Source organism: Cyanistes caeruleus, chromosome 19, assembly GCF_971803275.1.
Source record: "Cyanistes caeruleus chromosome 19, bCyaCae1.hap1.1, whole genome shotgun sequence".
In the NCBI taxonomy this organism is placed as follows: domain Eukaryota; kingdom Metazoa; phylum Chordata; class Aves; order Passeriformes; family Paridae; genus Cyanistes; species Cyanistes caeruleus.
This window is the reverse complement of record NC_141719.1, coordinates 5,432,560-5,449,505: the sequence shown is the minus strand read 5'-3', so window position 1 is coordinate 5,449,505 and position 16,946 is coordinate 5,432,560. Positions and strand designations below refer to the sequence as shown.

Here is a 16,946-nt window from a genome sequence, read left to right as displayed (position 1 = left end):
GAAATCATGCCTCCAGCTCCACACCAAGCACCTGTTACTTTCTTCATTTATCCTCCATGAGCTTCACCTTGCCAAAGTAATTATTTTTTTCAAAATAATAAATCCCAATCACTCTTTTTTTCCCCTGAATTGTCCACAGCAACTGGGTGCATCCACCACATGCTTTGGAAGCAGCAAGATCTGGTCCCCAGCCTTGAGGCCCTTCCAGATTAAAGGAAGGTGCCTTTCAGATGCCTTTACCTGTTTCCTGCGAACTGTAACACTCTGTGGCTCAAGGCATTCTACCAAGATGCCTTAGCACATAGAAGCCAGGACCCTCAGCAATGACATGGTAACAGCAGTGGTGTCCTGTGAGGTTTCCTTTGCAATGATCTTCCCTCTGGGAAGGCTTTCTGATTTGAGGAAAGTGGTAAAAACAGAGTTGCAAATCTCTCATACCATGACTTAGCTTATTGATTCATAAGCATGAAAAGCTATCAGTGCTGCTTTGGTCCAGCCACCTTCCATGGCCCAGGGAGTCTGTGTCTCTAAGTGTTAAAATCAGGATAAAATTCTGGTGAACCTTTTTCCAGCAGTTGAAAACTGATGATGTGGCTACAATTGCATCACACCCTGCGCACAGGGCCTATGTGCAGCCAGACCCCAAGAGAATGAATGAGCTAAAATTAGACAGTCTGAGCTGCAGCTAAGTGGGGGCACCTTTCCTGTTCATCAGGAGCGTTTGTGTTTGGGAGGGCTGTGTGCCAACTCAATTGCATCTGGATCCAAACAGACCCAGCAGCTCTGCCAGCCACTTCCAGCCTTCGTCTCCCCCGCAGCAATCTCACAAGATGAATCCTCCTTGCAGTCATTCCACTGCATTCCCTGATCTTCCCAGCCTCCCTATCCCCCTGCCAGCATTCAGGTCTCAGAGCAGAGTGCAACCCAAGAGGAGGCCTCTCGAAGCCACCCTTCTGATCTCTGGACTTAACCATAGCCTAAGGCACATGGTGGGGGGGAATCTTGGGTGTCCTGCATCGGGCCAGGAGTTGGACCTAATGATCCTGATGGGTCCCTTCCAACTCAGCATATTCTAGGATTCTATGAGTGTGGGATGATTCCTCTCATGTCAATAAACAGCTTCTCACTGCTCTGAAATAGGCAGCAGGACCAGAGGGAGTGCAAGAACCAGCACATCATCTCATTACCACTGCCAGATCAATTGTCCTCCTGAGCAGCCACAGAAATGTTTGGGCCAAGCCATCTGCAGTGCAGGCTTAGGACGTTATGGCTGTAAACTCTAAAGGTCTCCAGATTTAAGGATCTTTTTTAATTCCTCCTCCTCTTGCCAAGCATCTGATTGCTTGAGTACTAAGAAGGAAAATGACACAAGGTGCTGAGCTTGCACCACTCCCAACTCATCCATGTAAAGCCACAGGGTCACCAGTGCTCCAGTGACCAGATCCTGGCATTGGGATGAGTCCAGGGGATCCATACCTGCACCACCCAGGTGGTACAGAGTATTGCAATCCATTATCAGCTTCTCCAAAGCATTCTCTGTGAAACTCCATATTCTGCCCCTCATGAGGCAGTTATCCCAGCAGTCCAGGGACAAGGCACACACCTTGCCTGTCCTCCAGAAGCACAGCAGTTGTCTCCCCTCCCTCCCTCCCCAGAGGCAAGCCAGAAGGACAGAGCTTTGCCTGCAGTAGCTGAGCCACTTATTTATTTAGCACTACAGTACAGCAGGTAGCTTATGGAAGTGGAAAGTTTTCAGTGGCTAATTGCTGAGCTGCTTAGGAATGACAAGAGGGACTGGAAAAGTCACAGGAGACAAGGAAATAAGATGACAGGTTAGTCTAAGGAAGTGATGAGAGATTCCAAATATGTGGAAAAAAATAATATATATAGATGTATTTTCCTAGAGTGAAAATTCCCCTGTTACATGAAGGCAGCAAGAAAAAGGGGCACAAGAAAATTTCCAGTGAGAGAGCAGAAGCTCCTCTCCACATCTGCTGAGCCCAGCACATTGTTCCAGCTGTGGGAGGGAGCAGAACTAGAGGAACTGCTGGAAAGGGAAAAGGGAAACAACAAAAAAAAACAACCTGGGGGAAGAAAAAAATTTAAAAAAAAGAATTAAAATATTGGAGTTTTTCATATCTCCCATCCTGAAACAATCAGCTAACAGTGGCAATTCTCCTTGGCAAGGCCATGCATAAAGATTTATGGTCTGAATGCTGAAGGATGTTTTCTCCCAGAGGCTCTGAGCCTGAGGGACTGGGAGCCAAGGCACCAGCCACTAACACCCTGCACGTGGAGCCTGTCCCCCAAGCCCAGCATTTTCCAATCCTCTTTCTTTGCTCCTGTACCAGCCAGTGCTGGCTGGTGACAGGGTGGATGCACTGACTCAGTGTGACAGGCAAGGAACCACTTAGAGCAGTGACAGCACCAGGGTCCCATCCTGCTCCTGCTAAAAGCAGTGCCAGCACTCAGGATAACACACTGCTTGCTCACTCCTGCACTCACACACTGTCTCCTCTCCCAAAAAGCTTTCCCAGAGCAGCACAGTGCTAAATTCCCACCTCATCTTACTCCGACAGATCTGTGTGCTCACACCAAACATGTCTTCAGGGTTTCCAAAGCTTCTACTTAATCTGCCCAAAAACAGTTATATGGGCCAAGAATTTAGGAAAGTATCTCCAATACAAAATACCCCAAAGTAAGGAGACTAGATGTTACACAACCACTGCTTTTTGCACAGCTGGGAATTTCAAAGGGATTTTATGTTACAGTTTGGATTATGGTTTTTTCCATGTGTATTTAACAAACAGTTATAAACCATCTCTCCAAAAAGTGACAGTTCTAATGGTTTAAACAAACTATTTCCCTGCAGCTTTCTGGGAAGTCACTGTAGTCTATCCCGTGTGTTGTGCAGCTCCCCTGGCCCTGTTCAGTTAATCTGCCTCCTCCCTGAAGAATTCAGACCTTCAAGTGTGTAATATTCAGGTCCATCCTGGCCTCTTCCAAATATGCAGCTGCAGCACCAGCAGTTGGAGCAAGGACGTGATCATGCCATCCTCCAAGTTTTCTTGGACCACAAGGAAGTGTTGAGTCCTGGAAAGGTACCTGAACTGGGAGGAGGTGGCCAAGCACTGGTGTCTGCAGGAGGAGGCAGAGCAAGGAGCAGCATAGCACACCCCATGAGCATCAGTCTTTGCAGCAGAACTGTATCTGGGACACTGGTTTTGGTGTTGGGCCCCCAAAAGAAGCATTGCTCTGCATCCTAATCAGGACTAGTGCTGGACATAACATCATTTTGAGGGAACATCAAGTATTTCATCACTGCCTTTCCCTGCAAACTCCAACTGGAAGGTTACAGCCCTGTGCTCTTCCTGTGCAGCTGCACAAATATCACTGATCACTCCTCTGAGGTCAGGATCTTTCCCACATGGGCAGCATCTCCAGCACAAGGCAGCTGGGCTGTGAGTGAGCACCTGGAGGAAAGGGCTTCCTAAACTCCCCAGCAGCAGATGGGAAGGGAACAGTAGTGGGGCAGCACCCTGAAAGATGATACACTTTTCTTCACAGTCAAGAAAAATGGCTGCTAGAAAAGAGGTGGGCAAGATTTTGGCATTGCCACAGAGGGTCAGGCTGTTCCTGCATTTAGCTGTAACACATGGAAGAAAGGTCTCTGTACCTATATACCTCTGGACATAAGAGGTAGCAGGCAGAAGTAACCAGCTGTGACAGTGCTGGCAGGGGTCTCGGGGGCTGCTACAGCTGCAAAGTGACAGTTGTGCTGGCATGGTTGCTCCCCAAGTATCCAAATCACTCAGTATCAGTGGTTTCACCTGCCTCCCCCCAGCAAGAGGGGAGCAAGGGCATCTGAGTTGGCTCAGAGTAGGGGAATATGTTGTGTGAGCAGGAGCAGGGCAGGAGAACTGACAGGGTTGTGGCAGCCCAGCGCTGTGGGCACCATCCCCTGCCACGTGAGCACAGTGACCTGTCCTTCACAGGGCACCTTTGCTCGGGGCTCTGCACGTGCACAGCACCGTGCTCAGCACCCTGGTGCCCATCCTCCTTGTCCATCCTGGGTCATTTACAACCTCCTGCCCCCAAAACACACAGGGGAGAGAAGTTCTGCCACGTGGCAGCCCTCCACATACCTGTGTCTTTAGCTTTAAAAGAGCAGAATTATTCACGGTTTTCTGCAACCCAACATAATTAATTAGGTGGAGATTTGCTGCCCAGGGGAGGAGCGTGCACAGGAAAGCTCTGGCTGCCTTTCTCCCTCCTCCTCCTTTGCTCCTTCTCTTCAATAGCCCCACTTATATATATTTATTTAGGACATTCTGATCCAGGTGCACTATCAGAGCCACCAGTCACCAAGCTCTTTCAAACCATTTTAGCCTGTAAGGCAAACACAGGCACTGAGGCTATTTAGATAAGAGAACAGAAGGAAAAGATGAAGATGGGGCCTCAGCCATGGTCTAATAACATCCTCTGTGTTCTCATGCTCTAACAACTTGGCAAAAGACACAGAAATTGCTGTGGGCACAGGGGTGGGACTGCTCTGTTTGTGTTTGTCAAGACACAGCTCATAAGCAGAAGTGACCATCCTGGGTCTCAAGCATTAATATACAGGGGAGAATGTGGGGTGCAGGATGATAAGAGGGAAGAAAGAAAAGGTATAAATTAAATATAAAAGTCTGGTGAGCATCTGAGAAGAATAAAGGAGAGCTGATAGAGGAAATATCAAATAGAACTGAAAAATATAGAAGGCAAGGCAAGGGAGCAGCAGGGGCTGAGAGAGCTGGAGGGCTTCTCTGCAATACAGCATAGTACAGACAGTGTGTCCCTGAGCCCCTTGTCAGGCATTTCCACTCCTTGCTGGTGCCACTTTTGCTCAGGGGGCTCATGATAGCATGGAAGGAGTTGTTCTCTATGCACTGGGCTTGCCTTGACCCCCTGCCAAACACCCCTGTGCCACCACCTGAGCCCCCCCAACAGGGACACTTGCACAGCCAAAGGCAGCACAGGAGCACATAACAGATTACACAAGAGAAAGAAAAGGAAGAAAAAAAAACAAGCAGGAAATCCAGAAAATCTCATTAGGGTAACAAAAATGCTAGTGTGACCAACATCAGCTCAGCCCAGCAAGAGCCACAGTTTGAAAGGAGAAGGAAGAGGAGGAGGTGATTGTGCTGCCAGGGTGTTTCCTCTCACCCAGCCCTAACAGAGGCTTTTCCCCACCTGCATCATTTGGGCTGTTTTACAAAGCAAACCCTGCCTTTATGGAACAACCCACCAAACACCAAAATAGCAGATCCTCCTAAAAAACACACAGAACACCAAGTGCAAAGCTGAACTGAGCAACAATGTCTGAGTTATGCCAGTGTAAAAAGCAGTGGGGAATCCACGTCTCAGCAGTAACACTGGTGACTCTCTGGAAGCTCTGGCTGGCCTTGGGAAACACTGTCTTCTGTGGAATGGGCATGTTGCAAAGGTTTTCAGGTTGTTTTTGAGATGCTGCCAGATGGCATTTGCTTCCCTGCACCCCAGCAAGTTCCATTGCAATGCCTCATACAGGCCAAGAACAGAGATTGCTTCCATCACCTGCCATGGAGCAGCAGTAAGTGATATACAAAAGCTGATCATCATTGTAATATACCCAGACAGCACAATCCCTTGCAACTATGAAGGAAAATAAATGAGTAGCAAGTATACCCTACCCCAGGGTAAACCAGCATAGCATCATTCATTTAGACTTGGAAAGGAATAATTGCACCCACCCTTGACTTTAAGTACCCATGTGTAATGGAGCAGACAGCAAATGCCATTAAATTAAACGTCAACAGCATTAAACATCAGTTCTTGACTCTCAATGTACCCCATCCATCAGCTCACAAGCACCCTGAGCTTCCTCCAGAGGCCTCCCCACCCTCCTCCCTGCTCTTCAGTAGATGCATTCACCACGTGCAGCATAGGACATGCCCCATATTTAGGAAGGAGCCACAAGTAATTCCTTTATACACACTCAGCTGAAAAGGACCTGCAAATCCATAAACCCTTGCTCATCTGCACCACACAGCAAAGGACTTCTATGTCCCCTGCAAGCTGCTGGCTTTGCAGGACAGGGTCAGGGCTGGTTTATTAAAGGTGAGGAGCCAAGTGCAGCATCCCCAGTGTGTTCTCTCACAGCCTAAACATGAGAATCCCTCGCTGCAAGAGAGATGACAGGGCAAAGTCCAAAGCAGCTGCAGCAGATGGTGGCTTCCTCCAGAAAGCTGCATTTATGAGGAGCATCTGAAGAGCTACCAGTTCATTATTGTGCCAAGAGCAGCCAAAACCTGGCCAGCACCAGGCTTATGCTCTCCCAAAGTCACAACCAGGAGATGCCGGAGGGTAGAAGCCCTTCCAGAGGGCTGTGGCAGAGTGCTCTGCTCAAACAAATGCAGGCCAGCACTGGGAAGGCATAAATGGCTCCAAATCCTCTTTGTGCCTCATTGTAAGGCTGGGGATGCACCCAGCTCTGCCACAGCCCCATGCAGGGAACATCCACCTGTGCCAGCATTGCCACAGGATGCTGTCATGAGGGAATACCCTGCAGTTTGTCCCTCAACCTCTTTCCTTAAAAGGCAACCTGCTACAGCTTTTGGATCAGAACTGGGTTTTCTCAAGTCTCCTCAGTGGCACAGAGATAGCAGAATTATTGCTGGGCTGCTGCTGATCTCTGAAGCTCCAGGATGGTGCCTCCTTGATGTTCTGCCCAGCGCTGCTCCCCTGTACCAAGCACTGCTTGGATTCAGCTCCCGCTCCCTTCCCACCATATGGTCTCTCTTTTCATCCCCACCCTCCTTGTTCAGAGGCCTTTCCCATGGAAGCTTTCAGAGAAATGCAGCTTCCATCCCTCCCTCCCCTGCTCCACAGGCACAGCCCTTTGTTTGGGGACACAGCGTGTCTCCTTGGCTGGTGTTAATTAGAAGGGTCACATCAGTGCTTGCAGTACAGGGAGCCAGAGGGCACCAGGCTGGTGCTGCCCGGGACAGTTTGCATCCACAGTTCTCTCCTGATAGGATTTGGCAGCATCAAAACCCCATTTTTGAAGAAGAACATTGGCCATTTCACAGTGGTGCCTTCAGCACAGGCAGTATGTGGAGGGATGGGGCACATTGAGCGGACACACAGCACTTTATTTCTCCTCCTGCATCCAGAGGGGAGGGGGAAGGGAGGCATCAGCATATCTGCTAAATTAGGGCAAGTCCTTCAGCACTGGCTGGCTGATCTGACAGTGGAGAAGCAAAGAGGAATAAAAAAAAATGTGGGAAAACCATAGTACTAGGAAGAAAAGATTCCTGAATTCCTAAACAGTTCTTTTTCTACCCCATACAACTTGGGGAAATTTCACATTCAGCCTCGGGTTTCCAATGTCTCTGTGGAGGGGAGCTGTGTGCTCCCTCAACCCTTGCAGAGCCACAATTAGTACAAAGATCAAGAAGGATCCGGTCTAAAGATGACATTAAAGCACTTCCACAGCATCCCCTCCCTCCCCATAGCCTCATAAGCTGGGAGGGCCAACAGGTGGGGAAGAGGACTCAGGCACAAGGGGGTGGATGAGACAGGATTACCAAGGATGCTTTGGCTGGCGGGCAGAGAGTGAGGGAGTGTGTGTGACAATGGCTGAGGCAGTTAAAAGACACTAAAAGAACCAATTCCCCCATGTCCTTCAAGCCTGGAGTCTCCTGGGCCCTTATGCTCAAAATGGAAACGAAGACTTAATTTCCTCCTCAGAGCCAAGCCCCATTCTTTCCTCTTTCCCACTCATCCCCAAACGCTGCCCATTTCCCCCATTAAATTATTGCTGACAGAGCCCTTTAAATTACAATGCAGGATCTTGCACTGCCTAATCCACTTAAGTCAACCCCAGCTGATTAAATTGGATGCCATATGGTGGGAGAACACTGGTGTAATCCACAGGGACAGGGACACACTTGACTCATTACCTGGAGCACAGCACGGAGCCCTGTCAGTACACACCTCCATCCTGGGGCCCTGCTTACTGCCAGGGATGTGATTTCCAAGGTGCCACTCTCCAGCAACAACACTGGCTCTGGCAAGGTGGTGCTGACATTAAATACAGCCCCAAGCAGCTTAAAGGCACAAATTATCCTTCATCTCTGCTGGCATCTGGCTGTTCCCCCAGCCCCAGCTGGTGTAGCAAACACTCAGGTCTCCCAAGGGCACTTTATAAACTAGGGAAATTTGGTGCTTGGAAAATCCAAAGAGGTGGAGGAGGTCTGTCCATGGGGAAACGTGCCAATAACTTGATTGCAGGGAGAGCTGTGACTGCAGCTCTCAGACTGGGTCACTGTGCAATGAAGAGGATTATAATTAAAAAGGTCACAGCCCTTTTAATAATAACACCCTGCAATGCAGGGCACAGCTGGAGAAACATTCCCATGGAAAGGGGAGATCTGAGGACATACTGAGCAGCTGTTGGCAGCACCACATCTGGGAAGCCAGCAGAAACAAACACACAAACTAGTGACATATCAGCACACCCCACAGCACAGCATTATCCATCAGGAAAGCCTCACCCTAGGCACTGACACCACTAGTAGCTCATCCCCTGGCAAGCACTCATGTCCAAGGTCAGCGTGAGCCTCAATTTGTGTCGTATGAGAGGTCAGGGCTTTCCCAGGCTCAAAATATATCCCAGGAGTTCTGATTTCCCTTCTTCTTGTCTTAGTGACCAAGTATCTCTCTTTCCCAATAAACTGCGTGGCCAAATGAACCACCAGAGAAAATGATAGCTACTCCCAGCCCTGGAAAAGCCTTTGCAAAACACATTGTTAGGTGCAGACTAGAGGGAAGTATTACAACAGGCTAAGAAAATGCCAGGGCAGGAGACCTAGATCCCCTCACATCCTGCAGGATTGTCACTCTGTAATTTCCTACAGCTGCATAACACCAGAAAAATAAAGAGAAATAACACACACCAGCACCCATTTTTTTACCTTCTGGAAGGATTAAGGTCAGATTTTCACTCTGCCATCCTAAGAGCTGTTACCTCTAGAAGCACCAAGAAAAATGAAACCCACATATTCATAGGTTTTAAGAAGACAACCAATTCCTGTGAAAGCAAAGGGCTGTTCTCAGAGCCAGCTGTGCTGTCCCAGCCTCACAAACAGCATCACTTGTGTGCTCAGGCTTTAGCCAACAGAGGGGTTGAATACTTTTTCTTTTCCCAGCAGCAAAAACAGCATTTTAAACTGTCCACACTGTCAACATCTACTTTTCCCTGCATTTCTCCTGAAATCCAACTATTTCAGTAGCTTCCTAAGGGTGTTTAGAGGTGGCAAAGAGTGAACACAAAGTTGTCCTTTCCCTGGAGCTGTCCCAAGGAAAGTGCCTTGGATTTGGCTGCTGCAGTGCTACCAGGGCAGCACATCTGGGAGGTGCCTCCAGCCTCCTCGGGCCATGCAGGGTTTTATTACTCCTGTCAGTCTATTAGTGGGTGATGGATGGAGGCTGACAGAGATGGTGAGGCACTCCCTTCGTTAGAGATAATAATGTAATCTAGAGAGCATCCCCAAGGCCCTGCAGGGCCTTACCAACCCTTTGCTCCATTCTGACAGGTGCTGAGCCCTTCTCAGCGATGAGGGATGGTGGTGCTGAGCACCTGCCACAGCCCAGATCCTGGGCTGATCCTGGTTACAGTGTGCAGAGAGTCCAGGAGGATTTTGCAGCCAGCAAAGCACCAATTTGCCATCTCATGGAGGAGCTGCAGAGTCCTGAGCTTGCTCTCCCCTTGCTCCTGCAGCCCAGCAAGACAAGAGGCCAGATCCTGTATTTTCTGTGAGCACACATCCAGGTCAAAACAGTACAAGTAAACAGTGCCAGTAAAACCAGTGCCATGAAAAATGTACTGCTGCGCTTGGTGTGAAGTCATTTTTGTGGGGGGAGACATCCCACCACATCCAGCCATGGAGCTGTGGGAACTGCAGCAGCTTTGTACCTCTGCTTTTCAGACTTGCACTTGGCTGCAGAGCTGGGGAAGACACTGCTGGAGCGAAACAAAGAGCTGGAGGACTCCCTGCAGCAGATGTATGCCACCAACGAGGAGCAAGTGCAGGAGATTGAGGTAGGGACACTGTTGGGACAGGGATGGGGACAGGCTGCAGTCACCTAAGGGCAAAGGTGGGAAAGGGGCACTTCCACCAGTGCCAGCAGCTCAGATGCCAGCAGAAAGGCAGGGATGTGCTGTGGGGCACATATCTTCTGTAAGTGCCTGAAGCAGATGGATTAAAGTGAGTTTCAGTTTTAAACTCTGTTTTAAAATATGTTGATGGATTAAAGCTCATCCCAGCCCTGGAGAGGGTCTCGTTCCCCCATTAATTGGCATTTGCCCTTTTCTCACATCCTCACTGCCTGCCCAGATGTGCACACCAGATTTTGGCACCAGACTGCATCTGGGTCACGTTTGGCCTTCCCCTGCACATCCATCAGCCTTCACACTCATTTCACTGTGCTCTGCTGCAGCTTTCCCTTGATCCCAGAGATTCAGAATCACATTTGTTCCCAGCTGGCTCCTCGGCACCCCCATAACACAGCCCCCTTTGTTAAAGGCATAAAATAGCTCTTTCTCCAAGAGCTGCAATTTAAAACCCCATTTCAAGCATCCTGTGGGGTCAGGGCAGTATTTCTAAGAACTGAATCAGTTCTCACAGAACTGATCTTAGAGGCTTAAACCTGCTGTGCCTGGGAAGGTTTTCATCCACTGGAAACCTTCTAGGGATCTGTGAGTTAAAAAAGATTGGACATCCCCTGATTTGAAAGGACACAGGGCAGAGGAGGGCTGCCAGTTCACAAGAGCAGCACATGATGCTGCAGGGATCAGACATCTGATGTTTGATGGAACTAGGTGGATGGGGATTTAGCCATGCCCCTTCAGCAGCCCATCAGAAGCACATCTACCATAGCATCTGGAATCTGGCCCCAGCTGAGGGTGAGCACCGGAGTAAATGCCCCCTCCTAGTCTTCTGAGGATAAGATTTTGCAATGGCAGACTTATAGAAAAGGGTGTGAAAATCCACAGAAACCATAGGTCTCATATTTCACAGATTCAGAGTTTTAGCCTGAATTCCCAAGAAAACACAGCTTCTGCAATCGATCTGTCAGACAATCCAGTAACCAACTGGCCAATTTCAGTCAATTTTAAGTCCCAGGGATATCAGCTTTCTTTGGTACTGGGAACAAAAAAGCAGCTGAAAAGAGAGAGATAGAGGTTAGTGCCTTTCACAGAGGGCAAGGGAAGTTCAATCGTATTTTTGACACAAAAATATTTACAGTGGTCAGGGGGATGAATATTTCATCTGTGGAAGAGGCTTCAGCCAGGCAGAGCCACAGAACACGTTGTCAGAGGAAGGAAAGGCTGTAGGAATTTCTGCTTGTGAAAAAAGCTGGGTTTTGGACCTGGAGTGCTCATGTTTCACTTTTCCTTGCAGTACCTGACCAAGCAACTGGAGATGCTGCGGCAGATGAACGAACAGCATGCGAAAGTCTACGAGCAGCTGGACCTGACAGCGCGGGACCTGGAGCTGGCTAACCAGAAGCTCGTGCTGGAAAGCAAGACTTCCCAACAGAAGATCCAGTGGTACGGCCTCCCCTGGATCTTCAAGATCCAAGAACCTTCAGCTCACCTTTCCCCTGCCCCAAAGTGCAGCCATCATTGCAATTTGAGCCATTCTCTTTTGTATCAGCCCAGTTTTGCAGTTGTTTAGAATACAAGTGTGTTGCAGTAATGCTGCTTAGCAGGGTCAGCCACAGCACAGACATTCCTAGGGTGAGGGCTGGATAAAGGAGTGTCTGGAGCTACCTGGAGAGAGGCCTCTCCTCATATGCATTTCCTTTAAGAAAAGGCACATCATTTTATCAGGGAGATCCCCAGCACACCGCCCTGAAGAAACACCAGGCACAGAGCCAGCAACTCATGAAATCCTGGCTAGTCCATGCTGAAACATCAGTTTATCAATAATATTTCTTTCCTAAAACAAGCCCATGATCAAGGTCATCCCTAGAAACAACGGCCTAAGCAATGTCCTTGTAATGCAGCATTGTTTGCAAATAACTGTGTGGAGAACAAATTTCTGAGCAGTGTTTTACAAACTATCTGCAGACAGAACAAAACAAAATCTCTGCCCAGTCCCTGTGTTTCTCTACAAGGTAAACAAAAGGAATAGATGCTTGTTTTAAGTGCAGAGATGTTCCAGGGTAGTGCTTATGTCCCAGAGGTGACTCTTTCAGCCAACTGATTTGAAGACAAAAGGACTTGAATCAATCCCCCTGTCCCTTCTTTATAACCAACCCCATTCAAGAGTGACCACACAAAAAAGACCAACAAAAAATAAGTGCTGTCACGATCCCAGGGCACATACTAGAAACTGGAAGCATCTTTCCTAGACTGGATTTCTCTATAGGAAAAAAACACCTTTTAGGAACCTGTAGTGCCTGATTCCTCACCTGTGCTCCCTTCTCTCTCTGCAGCTTGACAGAAACAATCGAGGGGCTGCAGAACCAGGTGGAGGAGCTGCAGAAGCAGGTGGAGGAAATGCGGAGCTTGGAGCAGCTCCGCATCCGGAGGGAGAAGAGGGAGCGGCGCCGAACCATCCACACCTTCCCCTGCCTCAAGGAGCTGTGCTCCAGCCCCAGGTATGGAGCCTTGGCTTTGCAAACCTCTTCAAACTGCTCCCCACACCTCTAGGGGTGCACAGAAACCCCTCAGATGTAGAGGCTGGGCGTCAGAGCCTGAAATCCACGTCTGGAGCTGAAGGGGGGATGTTCCTCTCACCAACACACCTGCCTAAGGCACCTGTTGGCAAAGCAGAGCCTTCATGATCCCAGCATGGTGATACTTCCCATCCCAAACCAGCACAGCCTGTTTTCCCTCAACAGCTGCCTTCCAGCACAGCACCAGCACCTCTGGCTCACTGAAACCAGTTGAGATGGTTCATTTTGTGCTGCTTGACTCCAGCACCCCCCAAGAACACCAGTCACACACCCAGATACACCACATGCTGCCAAGCACTGTACAAACACCTTCAGCATTACAGCAGCCTTAATCCTCCTCAAAACCCAGCCACTGTGTAAATTCATTGACCTCATGAGGGCATTTCTTGCTCAGCTTTGTCCACAAAAGAGGGTTCTTTAAATAGATAAGCAATCAATAAACTTCGTTACTGAAAGCATCCTCTGCCAGAGGATATGAGCCAAAGACATTTTCACTGCAGCAGCAATGGGGATGTTAATCAGGCCATAACCTGACCCCCAGCAAAATCCACTTAATGTCTCTGTGGTTCTTTACCCCCCAGTCTCCCAATCCCATTCTCCCCCCATACCTCAGGACCTTGGGTCCCCTTGCAGCTCCACAGTTGTCTCTGAAGGTCAGGCTGCCCTTCAGTGCCTTGAAATCTGTTCAATACCCCCCACCACAGCCATGCCTCCCAGGGGAAGCCATGGAGCTTGCAATTTTCCAATCTGTTCTAAACAAACCAGATGCCACGGGTGCCTCAGTGAGGAGGAAAACCCAAATTCCTGAAGGGAAGGGGGAAGTGCTTGTTATCACTTTCCAGATAATGAAGAAGGGGAAGCTCTATCAAAAATCTCTGTCTGCCTTTCCATGTAAATCTTCCCTCACTCCCTCCAGAGCACCTCTCTAACACAGGGCTGCACAGGCAGCAGCTTCAAGATTTTGGCTGGGTGGGTCTGGAGTTGTCACCATATGCAGTGGGTAGATGATGAACTCCATGGTGCAGAGAGCAGCTGATGGACTCTCCCAGGAAAAAACCCAAAGCCACCTACTTTCAGCTTAGACTGGTAACACTTCAACACTCATTCTTGCTTCACTGCAATGCTGGTGGCTTGTCTGTTAACCAGATGTCTCTTTTACCTTTTAGGATCTCATTTCCCTCCTGTCTTTTATTACTGCTGTCCAATAAAACTGCAAGTTCTGTGGGACAGAGATTTTTCTCTGTGTCCAGAAGAGCCACACCTTGTGGTCTCCTGGCACATGGAGAAGGCACATCTCACTCCATGAGCTCATGTCCTTTTTGGACATCAGTGGAACTACTCACATAACACTAGAACACAAATCCATCATGGGCATATCGCTTGATCAGACTCTCTCAAGCATCCTTCTCCTCTTTCAGGTATGAGGACGGGTTCCAGGTCCACAGCTCTTCCACAGAATTCAACCAGAAGCCACTGGAGAGGGAGAATGAGCGTCTCCAAGCCATGGTGAACTCACTGAGATCCCAGGTGAACCAGGAGAAGCAGCGGAAGGAAAGGGTGGAACGTGAGTACACCTCGGTTATCCAGGAGTACTCGGACCTGGAGCAGCGGGTGTGCGAGATGGAGAACTGCAAACTGCGCATCAAGGAGCTGGAGGCAGAGCTCCTGGAGCTCCAGCAGATGAAACAAGTCAAGAAGTACCTGCTCAGCAGAGAGGACAACCTGTCCGAAGCCCTCCTCGAGCCACTGAACAACGCTCCAGAAGCAGATTACATCGACCTGTCTGAGGAGGAGGGAGGGAAAAGCCACGGGACATCCATGACCCCTTCCCCAAACCACCCCGTGCGGAAAAGCTGCAGCGACACGGCCCTGAACGCTATCGTGACCAAGGACGCTGTGAGCCGGCACGAGGGCAATTACACCCTGCACGCCAACAACGTGCGCAAGCGGGGCATGTCCATCCTGCGCGAGGTGGACGAGCAGTACCACGCCCTGCTGGAGAAATACGAGGAGCTCCTCAGCAAGTGCCGGCAGCACAAGGACAGCGTGCGCCACACAGGGGTCCAGACCTCCCGGCCCATCTCCCGCGACAGCTCCTTCAGGGACTTCCGAGGAGAGGGGAATGAGCTGGAAGAGCGGAAAACCATGGAGAAGACCATCAGCAAACACGTGGAGGCCGTGGACAAGCGGCTGGAGCAGAGCCAGCCCGAGTACAAGGCTCTTTTTAAGGAGATCTTCTCCCGCATCCAGAAAACAAAAGCAGACATCAATGCCACAAAGGTGAAAAACAAGAGCAGCAAGTGAATCCTGGCTCTCCGCAGCTCCCGTGTGCAATTGCAATGGCCACGTCTTCTTTTGAGCCCCAGAAAACGCCACGTGGCCCCTCTGCTTTGAAGGTTTGAGAAGTCTGCAAGTGAGAGAATGTCACAGGGACCCAACTCACTTTTTTAAGCTTAGGCTCTAGACAACCCATTGGGACAATTGTACATTGTAGTTAGAGGATTTCAGAAACCACATGATGGATCTCTGCATGAGTTACTGCCGCTGCCAGACATCACAACAGCAATGTAAACCCCACCATGAAAGAAAAGAAATCAATCTCCCCTTCCACACTTTTTCAGCTTGTCCTACAGCCCAATTATCTGCAAGCAAAAGCCTGGATGTCCTCCAGTGTCCTGCCACAGCTGGAGTACAGCATCTCAAAGTAAAACAAAAAGCCATCAGAACTTTAGGGGCTGCCCCAGCCCAATCCTCCGTTAGGTTTTATGGCTGAGAACCTATGCTTGAACCCAAGAGATTTCTATCCCTGCCTTCCCCAAAGGGCAGTATGGTCTTGCTATTTAAGCCATTCTCTAATCAGTCAGGTTTTTCAGCTCTATACAATGCAAGCTCATTGCAACTGGAAAAACTTGAAGAGAAACATAAAACTGATTGTTCCATCTCCATCAGCGTCGCTCAGTGTTTCAGTCCACACTCTGCAGGCCTTGCAGGCATATGGGATTTACTCGCTTTGTCTGCTCTGGCATTACAACCCAGGTGAAGCACTGTGCCTGGTAGGAACTTGGTGCCCAGGGCTTTCCCATAGCGAGACAAGAAGTGCTATTACAACATCAGAGACACACTTTCATCTCATGGTATGGGTACCAGCCCTCTGTGCTGTGCTCTTCAAGAGGTCATTGTCCCATCATAGCAAATTCCTCAAAAAACTTGCATGGGCTCACAAAACTGACTCCCAGGAACTCACACACAAGCCAGGGGATGCAGCATCTCCCGGGACAGGAGTCTGGCCCTGGCAGTAGCATGGATCACACATCACCCCTCACTCCTGCTCCAAACATCTCCCCAGCCACAAGGACAAATTTCAGCTTCCTGCTGAAAATAATCTTTCTTTGTTGAGATGCTGAAGCCACTCATGTTCCAGTTCCCTTTCCAGCACTGAAATCTCCTCACTTTGGCTTCCACAGACATGCAAACACATAGCCAAAAGGCCACTGCAGTCTCAGGAATCACCAGTTTCCAGTTTCCCTGGACTAGATGATGACCTTGTACAGTCAGATGCATTTTAGGCAGAGAAGCAGCATCTCATTACAGCTTAGGCAATACCCTGAGCATTGAGCCACAAAACCCAGCAGCTCAGTAAGCAACCTACTCTGTACCAGCCTGGAGCAACCATCAGCTACATCTGGATTCTCTTTTCACCAGCCTATATCCCAAAATCTTGGGTCAACAGCTGGAAACTTTGCAACATGGAGATACAGAAATGTGAATGTGGCTTTGGAAGGGGAAGACTGCTCAAATGGAATTATCCCCCACATCCAGGGCTTTGATGCTACAAGGAACGACCTTTCTTTCACTCCCCATGGAATTAATGCAGAACCCCCCCCAAAAAAAAAAAACCCTGTTTTGTTAAGCTGTGTGCCACAGAGGTAAGTTGGCAGGAATGTGATGCACAAACCACCCCTGCTCCAGAGGTCTCCTCCTCAAAACCACCAACTGCTCTGCTCTTCCATACTCTGCATTTCCAGGTGCCCCACAGCCCCAGACACATCAGGAGCCGTACGCTCGGCTGTGGCTACCAGCTCTCCAAACTGGCAACAGTACGGAGAACCTTCATGCCTTATTTATTTATAATGGAAAGCAGTTGTCTAATAAAATAAAATAAATTAAAATGAACAACA

General features: G+C 49.2%; 1 protein-coding gene across 1 annotated transcript in view; it reads left to right on the top strand.

Moving 5' to 3' along the window:
• Positions 1–16,946, top strand: part of CDR2L (cerebellar degeneration related protein 2 like) — a 22,468-nt gene extending 5,522 nt beyond the window's left edge. Inside the window, exons 2-5 of the mRNA XM_023938642.2 lie at positions 10,011–10,123; positions 11,487–11,635; positions 12,526–12,690; positions 14,187–16,946. Coding sequence (XP_023794410.1) covers positions 10,011–10,123; positions 11,487–11,635; positions 12,526–12,690; positions 14,187–15,072 — 1,313 coding nt within the window. The 3' untranslated portion in view covers positions 15,073–16,946. The remainder of the gene's footprint in view (positions 1–10,010; positions 10,124–11,486; positions 11,636–12,525; positions 12,691–14,186) is intronic.